The sequence below is a fragment of the Eurosta solidaginis genome, chromosome 1 (genome assembly GCF_040869045.1).
Source record: "Eurosta solidaginis isolate ZX-2024a chromosome 1, ASM4086904v1, whole genome shotgun sequence".
NCBI lineage: Eukaryota > Metazoa > Arthropoda > Insecta > Diptera > Tephritidae > Eurosta > Eurosta solidaginis.
The window spans coordinates 332,290,485-332,301,726 of record NC_090319.1 but is presented as its reverse complement, the minus strand read 5'-3'; the positions used below and the strand labels follow the sequence as shown (position 1 = coordinate 332,301,726).

The 11,242-nt window shown below is 39.6% G+C and overlaps 1 protein-coding gene across 1 annotated transcript; it reads right to left on the bottom strand.

Annotated features, from left to right (window-relative positions):
• Positions 1-3,758: 3,758 nt before the first annotated feature.
• Positions 3,759-8,522, bottom strand: LOC137244352 (uncharacterized). The gene is made up of 3 exons (XM_067773255.1): positions 8,278-8,522; positions 8,053-8,215; positions 3,759-4,251 (listed from the first exon to the last, which is right to left on the bottom strand). The coding sequence occupies exons 1-3, from the start codon at positions 8,426-8,428 to the stop codon at positions 3,858-3,860; spliced, it is 708 nt and encodes a 235-aa protein (XP_067629356.1). The 5' UTR covers positions 8,429-8,522; the 3' UTR covers positions 3,759-3,857.
• Positions 8,523-11,242: the final 2,720 nt, after the last annotated feature.

The window sequence follows — 11,242 nt, the reverse complement described above, 5'->3', positions numbered from 1 at the left end:
CCTTGCAACCTAACCTAAGCTATGGTACACCGATGGCTCGAAGACACCGGACGGCATAGGATCGGGGATCTTCGGCCCCCGAACCAAATATCCCTACCACTCGGAAAATATCCGAGCATCTTCCAAGCCGAAGTTGTCGCCATAAGCCGGTGTGCAGAGATCAATTTAAAGTGGGGATATACCAACGAGAAAATCGCTATACTCAGCGACAGTCAAGCTGCACTCAAGGCATTATCTTCAGTGGAGATTAAATCATCAACAGTCCTTGAGTGCGTTTAACCTAAACAGTCTAGGAGTTAATAACACCATCCGTCTTGTATGGTTACCTGGATACAGAGGAGTAGATGGTAACGAGCGAGCGGACGAGCTTGCCAGGTTGGCAGCGACCGGAAAGCCAATAGGACCCGCACCCATGGTGCCAATAGGATCACATACAGTAAGGGAAGAGTTTAGACAAAAGGAGGCGTGCCTCAGAGAACAACACTGGCTCAAAAGTCCAGGACTTCGGCAGGCAAAGGCACTAATAGGAGGGTACAACTCAAAGCGATATAAGGCTATGATTAACCTCCCAAAATGTAACCTTAGGTTTTTAACAGGTATACTCACAGGTTACTGTAGGCTAAAGAGCCATATGCATAAATTGTGCATATCGTCTAGTAGCCTCTGTCGATTCTGTGATGTCGAAGATGAGTCTGCAGAACACATCCTGAAGGAATGTGATACAGTCGCGAGACATAGACTTACGATCCCAGGATCATATAAATTAGAAAATAGTCACATACACTCTCTGAAGCCCAGAACCATTCTGGATTTTCTCAGCGTATTTGCATACCACACCACTGTTGGCGAGCCATAATTTCCAAATAGAAAGACTTCGTTCGTGTGAACGAAAAAGGCAAAATTGTGAACCTCACCTACCCGTGGCGATTCCTGTTTCTTTAAAAGCCGAGGCTCTGGCGATACCAAGTTCATAATGGATCTAAGGGGTGGGAGGGCGGTATGGCCCAGAAGGTTTCAAGTGGTCATATCAAATCGTTCCCGAGATTGTCGGACTAGTACCTTGATGGTGCTTGGTACCGGAACGAACCGGATCTGTATCCGGCAAAGAACTATTAGGACGACTCCAAGTTGCTATAGAGAAAATATGTAGGCAACGCACGTTTTAAGATTAGAAGAGAAATAATACTGTGCAGACACATTGCTGTCAAGGCCTGGGAATGTAGGAGTATTCGGCACCAGACCAAGATTGTCTGGGACGGTTCCCGACCATCCTTCAGGCGAAAGAGAGCATCATATTATCGTATTATCATGGAGGCCGCCATCAAAATATGAAGAAAAACGTTTTTTTAAACGAGTATATTTCTGCGATGAAAAGGTTTTCAGCGAAAATATGGCGGTTGAAGTACAAAAAATTTTGATTTTTTTCTTAGTCCTCGGATAGAATCCTCACTGATCCTCGACTGTGTGCTCAATGCTAGTATATTCTTGTAGCAATAGGTAGATTTATTGTGGAGTTTTATAGATGTAGATGGTCTTTTATTGGATACAGATCCGCGATATTTTGATATGAACACGTTGAACCTTCTAGGTCATCCATCCCCTTTTCGTTAAAAAGCTTGGGGTTGCTGAGCCTCGTCTGCTAAATGAACAGGATTCGCTACGGGTAGGGGAGATTGACAAGTGGGTTGGAGAAACCATGACCGGTTCCCACCCCTACGAGTTAATGATTTCTGTCCCTAGATCTGCTACAATACTCTGTCCCTTTCATTGCAGTCTGGTTATGTGCATCTAAAAATATGGATGTTCCTCTTGGCTACTGCTACGGGCATACATACTTTGAATCTGGTTATTATCATATAAGTCTCAATTTTTGCATGACTCGGAGCACAGGCAATGAATAATTCTTGAGTGTCTTGCAATCCAAAAATTGCTTAGAAAAGTTGCTCTCCCCAGCAGATACGTTCGGATCGAGTGTTTCCAATCTAGCAGGCAACATACTCAATAATAGAGAGAGAATTTTATTGAGACAGGAATCTCAAGAAATCCAAAGTTAATTCCAGCCTCTCCAGCGGAGCCGTTGGAATAGATTTGTATGTCTTTCCCGTTTGAAAAATGAAAAATTAATGGAGTTTGACAGTCTTTGAATCGCATCTCTTATCCCAGCATACAAACTCCTTTAGTTTTGGTGGAGAAGCAAAGTTTATTGGTAAAGCTTGTTGTTTTGTTTGTGTTAACAGTGCTGCGCCTCATTCCATAAATACGACCACTCACAAATTGTCGGCAAAGGGAGTCCAAGGAAACTAGCAGTTCCAACAGACATGGACCATAGGGAAGTTGGTGTTAGAGGCGTAGGTTCCACTGTGTTGGCAAATGCCGGATTTCATGATACTGCTTATGGAGTTATTCCTCATGGAGGCGAAGCTAGATCAAGCAGTTGTTTGCTAGGTTGAACTAGCCGGTCCATGAGGACCTCACATAGACTGAATAAGTCCGTAGTGTTACCAGAAGTTTGTTTTAACAACAAAACTGAAAAACCCTATCAAAAACCAGGACCTATGTTATAAAATAACTACGTCCTCTTGGCAAGTACCAAAAGCTTCCTAGGACTTAAGCCACTTGCTGCTTCTAGATCTGACAGCTGTATCACTCCTAATAGCCTGCCAAGCGCAGGTCACGAGCACAGAACGTGCCGGATCGTTTCCTCCTCCAGCCCGCATTTCCTACATCTGCTATCACTGACCCAGCCTAATTTAAAGGCATGTGACGCCAGAAGGCAGTGTCCAGTCAGAATACCCGTCATGAGTATACAGTCCTCTTTTTAATGATAGAAGCAATTTTGTTAGTCTTAAGGTTGTAAAACCTGCACATAATCTTCGATACTTTACAGCCCCGCGCTTGAACCCACGCCTTTCCTGCTTGGTCGATCATGTGCACCTCTCGCCTTCGCTTAATTTCGCCCAGTATAATTGGGACGTCTACGGGGCTAGCTTCAAGGATTGCGCCCTTTTTAGCTAGTTCATCTGCTTTTTCATTCGCATCTATTCCCAGTTGTTTGCTAGGGCAAACAAATCTTACTATATGTTCAGCATTTCGTAGTGCTCTTCGTTGGCCCTAAGATCTTTGGGTGACTGACTGTCGGTAGCGTAACACCATCGATGTGAACATCCAATATTTGCCTCGTATGTTCATTCCACGTCGTAAACAGATCGGCCGTTGTTGTAGCGATAAGGTTGCTCCCCGAAGGCTTTGGGGAGTGTTATCGATGCGATGGTCCTTTGCCGGATACAGATCCGGTACGCTGCCGTAACACAGCACCATTAAGGGCTAGCCCGACCATCTCGGGAACGATTTATGTGGCCACATTAAACCTTCTGGCCATCCCTACCTCACCACCCCCAAGTTCCATGAGGAGCTTGGGGTCGCCAGAGCCTTGTTTGTTAGTGAAACAGGAATCTGGTATTTTAGTAGCCCTAACCCGCTGGGGCCGTCGATTTCTTCGGTTGTTTTTGTAGCGATAAGGGCACTCCCCGAAGGCATTGGCGAGTGCTATCGATGTTGATGGTCCTTTGCCGGATGCAGGCCGTACGTTCCGGTAACAAGCACCATTAATGTGCTAGCCCGACCATTTCGGGATCGATTAATATGACCACATTAAACCCTCTAAACCATCAACACACGCGATAACTTGGCAAAACCTCGTCCTCCACTCTATCTGGATACGGAGAACAATTTTCAAATTAAAAATAAGCACATCCCAATTTCTTTATGTGATAAAATGTATTTTTTTAAATATGCTAGCTTTAGCTTAAACTTTTGTCTAAAAGGTAATAAGTACTTATACAACATATATATGTATATTATGATTTATATTCCCCAAGTTTTTTATATACAAACAACATAACGCTGGTTTCTATATCCGAAATCTGTGCCTCTGTTAATGTCGCTTGCTTTATTTTACGATCCAATAATTTAAACATCAATGTTGTACTATCCTCATCCTTTCGCTTTGAAGCTTGCAACTTTGTAGTAGTTGGTAGAAGAGCTGCGTCATGTATTAAAACATCTTGAAACATACTTTCGTCCAACATTTTCGTATCTGATATATCTGGTTCAAAATCTTTGCGTACATCAACTTCTTCAACATTTTCACATTCGTCAAATACTTCTTCGTTTTTTGCCTCTTTCAATGTCGGCGGTGGAGCGAAATAATCATCTGAGTTATCTTCCGATTCGTCCAGATAAATCGATGTACTAAATAAAAAAGAAAAATAAATAAATTAAACATTCCTTGTTTATGATAAAATAAATGTGGGCAGCTTTAACAACATATGCAGACCAATTGTAAGGATCACTAGCGGAGGGATGCTATTTCAGAAAATCCTATTTAGTTGTTGTTCTAGCAGTGCTTCGCCACATCCAAATAGGTGCGACCAATCACAAATTGTCATCAATGTCCTCTAACGGAAGTCCAAGGAAACTTGCAGCTTCAACAGGGGTGGACCATAATGAGAGGTGTGTTACGAGGCGTTGGTTCCACATTACAATTAAAGAGATGTTTGGTGTCATGTGGGAACACATTGCAAGCACGGCATACATTTTGTATGTCGGAGTTGATTCTGGATAGGTAAGAGTTTAACCTGTTACAGTATCCAGATCGAAGTTGAACTAGTGTGACTCGCGTTTCCCTGGGGAGTATGCGTTCCTCTTCCGCAAATGTTGGGTACTGTTCTTTTGAGTACTGGATTCATCGGCGAATTCCTGGCATAAAGGTCCGTAGCTTCGTCCAGTTTAGTTCGTGACGTTGATACGAATATATAGCTTACTATTAAAATCTTGCGCTCCTTCCGATTCAGGTGGCACTGTAAACTGTAAACATTTTTGGGGGTCAAATAAATCCTGCTATAGCAGAATCGGAATTAGAAAGGGCCAACTCTCACCATGAACATACGAAACAAAATTCTATTGAAAAAGAGCTGCCTGTTAGGCACTGAGGGTATCCCCGAGTATATAGATAAGGCCATTGGTAGTAGGTAAATAAATTCTTATCCGGTTGCTATTATCAGGGCCTCATCATCGGCCAGGGTAAAAGTCTAGAACAGAGGTCGACTGCTAAAACGCGTCCAAAAATATTGAGAGAGGTGTCAAACGACGCGTATTGACATCGAAGGCGGAAAAAAGATTGTATCTCTGTCGCGAGATATTTGCAGTTGAGGTTGGCAATTTTCATGTAGTTTTTGTAATGTTGCTGCGCACTGAAAAAAAATGTTGTGTGCAAAGTGATTTTGCACGCATTTAATTTTGATCCCACGCCCATAACCTGTCTATAACATGCCGAAAATTCATGGTAAATACGACAAAATATTCTCGTTATAACGTTTGTTATTTGTAAGAGATCGATAACTAGTCAATATCGGTTACAACGGATAACAGGTTGAATTTTTCCGAAATCGCACTTAAACATCCCATATTGTCGAAAAACTAACAAAACATTTTCGAAAATGGTCCTAAATAAAATCTCGCAGATATCCAAACTGTTCTCGAAGTGCCTATGTACATTATTACGAAAAGCTCCCGATTCGGTTACAGATTAAATATCACACAAACATGTAGAATCAGCATGATGTGAAGTACTTCTAAAACCAGAGAGGTAAAGCCAAATGGTGTAGTGAATTACCTATCGCCAGTTTGACACCTCCCATTGCTGTTCTTACCTTCAATTTTCTCTATCCCAAACTCGATGATTTCACTTCCATTCTCCTCTCTGGGACATTTTCACGACTTCCACTTAATGCCCACAGAAGCCTTGTCAATTTAAGTTTTGGTCAGAGTTAAACGGAGATAGTGAAAACGGTCTTTAGATAATCTTGATGACACTAAAGGAGTAGCTTTAAGAATAATTAAATATCGGCAAAACAACAATAATCCGAAGGCGGAAAAGAAAAATTGTATCTTTGTCCGGAGATATTTGCCGTTGAAGTTGGCGATTTTCATGTGGTTGTAATGTTGTACCCACAAAAAAATTGTGAGCATAAGGGTGTTGTTGTTGTAGCAGTGCTTCGCCCCATTCAATAGGTCTGGCCGATCACAAATTGTCATCAATGTCCTCTAACGGGAGTCCGAGGAAACTTGCTGTTTCAACAGGGGTGGACCATAATGAGAGAGGTGTTAGAGGCGTTGGTGCCACATTACAATCGAAGAGATGTTTGGTGTCATGTGGGAACACACTGCAAGCACGGCATACATTTTGTATGTCGGAGTTGATTCTGGATAGGTAAGAGTTTAACCTGTTACAGTATCCAGATCGAAGTTGGGCTAGAGTGACACTCCCTAGGGAGTGTGCGTTCCTCTTCTGCAAGTTTAGGGTATTGTTCTCAGAGTACTGGATTCACCGGGCAATTCCAGTGTAAACCCACCCCAAAAGATAAGGGTAGATCTTTACTTTAGGGTATAACTGCTAAAACTCCTCCAAAAATATCGGGAGAGGTGTCAAAAGACGCGTTTTGATCCCAGGACCACGAACCCGGAAGCGGAAATTCCAAATTTTATTTGTGTCAAAAGATATTTCCCAAAAAACCGCAAAATGGCCTGGAGCGCTCCGAAACCGGTAGTGGGATCCATAATAATTTTGCGCAGAACACCTTTCTGCATTGGCGGTCTTCGGCCGCGCTTTTAAAATATTACCCTGGGTGGGTGCAACATCGGTTTGGAGGCCAAATCTATATCCGCGCAAAACGCTTTTACCCACAGTTTTTCTTGTGGGCACAACAAAATCATCAAAATTACAACAACCACATGAAAATTTCCAATTGTGTTTGCAAATATCTCCGAAAAGAAATAAAATTACCAATTTCCGCTTACGGATACGTGATCCAGAGATCAAGGCGCGTCTTTTGACACCTATCGATATTTTTGGTAGCGTATTAGCAGTCGAACCCTCAACTACACCTTTTCCAGTTTAAGTTCAGAAATTTACAACTCAAGTTCAGAAATTTACAACTCAAGTTCAGATAATTGCAATTCAAGTTCAGAAAATTACAATTCAAGTTCAGAATTTCCAAGTTAAATTCAGAAATTTACAATTCAAGTTCAGAAATTTACAATTCAAGTTCAGATTTTCCAATTCAAGTTCAGAAAATTACAATTCAAGTTCAGAAATTCCAAATTAAATTCAGAAAATTACAATTCAAGTTCCGAATATTACAATTCAAGTTCAGAAAATTGCATTTCAAGTTCAGAAAATTACAATTCAAATTCAGAAAATTCTAAGTAGGGTGTTATTTTCAAAAGTTATTCCAATTCATACTACGTATTGTAATACTTATATGTTTTTAGCGGAAGTGTTGATGCTTCGTTGACAATGGTGGCTTGGATATACTGTACCCCAAGTTTTTCCAAGGCGTGTACATCCCGAGCTAAGAAATCAAACGGATGATAACCCTTTGTAAAAAGTGCAAGAGGGTGCTCCGGCCTTGAAAGTACTTCAGTCGACTCCGCAGTTTGGAAGCAGTAGAAGGGGGAGACCTCCACAGAGTTGCGAGAGACAGGTGGATGAAGACTTGATCTATGCACATAGTACTCCGTTGACAGTTTTATCTCCTTCATGTGAGCAAAATTGATTTAAGTGAGTTAAGAAGTCCAATTTCTTAACAGATAGTAGGCCTTCGTATCCTTGCATCAGATTATTAGCGCTAACATTTACCATATTTAATTGTCATTGCATGAAAGAAAAAATTCCTGACAAACTTTCTGAACTTGAATTGTCATTTTCTGAACTTGAGATGTATTTTCTGAATTTGAATTATAATTTTCTGAACTTAAATTGGAATTTCTGAACTTGAACCGTAACTTTCTGAATTTAAAATGGAATTTCTGAACTTGAATTTTAATTTTCTGAAGTCTGAATTTGAATTGTAAATTTCTGAATTTAAATTGGAAATTCTGAACTTGAATTGTAATTTTCTGAACTTAAACTGGAAAAGATGTAGACTTTTACCCAAAATTTATGTGTTAAAGCACTAACAAAATATGTAGGTACCAAGTCATAATGCTTACCCCTTTGTGAATGGATATTGAGTTAGGAATTCCATTTGTGCCTTGTGCCGCCACACTTTTGGCCGTCTGGTGCTACTAAAACCTTTCGGTTGCGTTAATTCCCGCTTCTTCAATCTCTTAAAGCAATCACGTAAATGCTTCCATTTCTTTTTACAATCTTCCACTGAAATAATAATTATTAAAATAACTAAGTTACCTAATAATATATTTATCCAATCTACTCACCACTTGCGTTACAAGTTTGTGCCACCTTTTGCCATAGTTTGTCTTTGAATGCGACATCTTTGTAATTTAACGATTGATAATTGTACAAGCATTCATATTTTTTAACTTCTGCGATTAATTTGGTTTCAAAAGACCACATATTTGGACTCATTTTTTATACATAAACACAATTAATGCTGTTGGCGACTGGCGTCCTGATTTTTCCACGAAAATATTGCACAGCGTTAAACGTCGACATTTGTTTAATGAAGATTCTTCTTCTTTCTTTGTGCATTTTGTGAATTGATAACAGTGCTGCCATACGGCATTACTACGGTATGCATGACAAGCGGAACATTAGCCAATTGAAGCGATGACAGTAGTGGCAGATGTGTGGTTAGTTATTGTATAGTTTGGAAGTAGTTATACGCTAATTCAGAGAGTATATTCATTCTGTATACAGAATGGATATAGGAAAAATAATCGTCAGCTTATCTGAAAGGTCTTTGATAATAGCCTGAAGAATAGCCTTAAAAGCATTTTGAAACTTGCTCAAAGCAGTCTTCGTGCATCTTACTGACTGACATCAAATTTATTTCTACGCAGATGAAGTGTCCTTCCTAATATGCTGACGCGAAATTTTCTTTACATCCATTGGAAGAAAAGATCTGAGACTAATTGGTGAGGCGATAAGCTCTTACGACCTAATCCTCTATTCACCTGTTTTGTATAAGGGGGTTTATATGTTATTTCATGCTGTAACAGACGAGGGTAGACGCCAACCTGTCCTGGCGATTTGAATGTACTGCAAGTAAAGCTGGAGACATTGGTTGTCGCTAAGGTCGTAACCGTATCGTAGCCAACCAATTGGGTTTTGGTCTACCGTAGTAACGACAAACAGCTGATTACGTTAGGGATACGGATACAGCGATACGACATACGGCACCAATGACTCCGGCTTAAACAAAGCGCAAAAAATTCGCTTGACTGTAGTAAGCTTGGTTGCAAGACTTTTTCCCTACCATTAATGTCCGTAGCAGCCGCCGTGCTTCGCGTACTACACCGGAGGTCCTGGGTTCTAGTCCCGGGCAAAGTGACATCGAAAATTTAGAAAAAAGTTTTTTCAATTACCAAAAACTTTGTCTAAGTGTGATCACAGTGATTTGGCAAACACACCGACTATATTTCTGCCATGAAAATCGCCTCACTGAAATTCATCTGCCTTGCAGATATATGTTCCGCCAATTGTAGGAGAAACAAGTAAAGGTGTCTAAGTTCGGGTGTAACCGAACATTATATACTCAGCGTGAGCTTCAATTGTACATTTCATTTCAGATAAATTACTTTTCTACATAACCCGTGGCACCGCCCGTTTAAAAAAAAAAAAATTCTCCCCATTTCCTCTTACAATAAAACTTGATTCAAAACTATTTTGTGCTAAGTTATAGCTTATTATTCTAGTCTACGAACATTTTAAAAAGTTTTATATAAAAGTGGGCGTGGTTCTTAACCGATTTCATTAATTTTTCTTCAAAGCATTCCTTATAGTAAAGGCAACCTCTCTGTCGGATTTTGTTACGATAGGTTTAACGATTTTTGATTTATGATTAATAATATTTGTAAAATTGATTTTATCACAAGTGGGGGTGCCACGCCCATTTTAAAAAAATTTTCAGGTTTTTGTGTGTTTTCTAAAATATTAGGGGGACTCATGTAACCTTATAAATGCCTTATAAAGTGTGTAAACGTATAAATTTATCTAGTGCGTAAACGATCTGTCAAATTTTGTATGAAAAATCATTTACACAATTTGTATAAATTTACGCGCATATTTCATTGTGTAAACGCGGTAAACTCAAAGGAATGCAACCTTGCAGACATTACAGCAGGCATTTTCATCAGAAATCTCCAACATCAGCAAGTAAAGACGTTTTAGTTTTGATTTTTCACTTATTCTTGGCATTTTTTAATTTGTATAACAATCAAAAAATTTTTGTTTGGCAATAATACAACTGATAAACAATCAAGTTTATCAAGAATATTGCTAGATGCGTTCATATAACAGTGTTTGTAAATGGATATAATTTTACACCTTATAAGTTTATATGCTTTCATGAGTCCCCCTATTATACATATAACAAGTGGGCGTGGTTATCATCCGATTTCGCTCATTTTCAATACCAATCTACTCGTATACTCTGTGTGCTAAGCACGCTGAGTATAATTAAAGGAGTACGACGCAAATTTGAAGAGAAGCTTTGCCTTAATCTCCTCGAAGTTTAATCGCGCCAAGTATTTATTTATTTTTACTAATGTCCGCCAATAATTCAGTCCGGAAAGTTAAACGATTGGGATTTATGGCAGCCCTTGTAAAGTGATATAACAAAACTGTTTTTCCATTGTATTACGTGTAATACATACATACATATGCATGAATCAACACAGAGGCACAGACCTAAAACCTAATTTTTAAATTGTAAACAAACCAACAAGCCTTACTTCCAATGCAAAAACCGGATCCATAATATTTGTTCGCGAACACCTTTATGCAAAGGAGGATTTTATAAAAAATACGCTTCAGGCGATCTGACATCAAATACCTACGCATTCTTTAGTATTTATCCGTAAACCAACTTGTTGTGTGGGCAATCAGAGGCTACGCGATTCATGGGATAAAATTATCCTAGTCAGGATTATGACTCCTCAAAGAAAGCTTCAGGATTAACAGTTCCTCGAGTCGATTGCTTTCAGAACTCATAGAGCTTATGCAAGCTGCTAAATCTAACAGCTACATTTAACAGCTGTTTAATAGGCGAAATATCCCATTAAGATGAACCGCCATGGTTACTGTTATTCAATTCCCATATGACATTTTCATTGTGTTTATTACATGCCCAACTTATTTGTAGTTGCATCTTAACAGCTCTTCGCATTTTCATTCATATCACGCTCAGTGACATAATACACATTTTTATCACAGCATTTG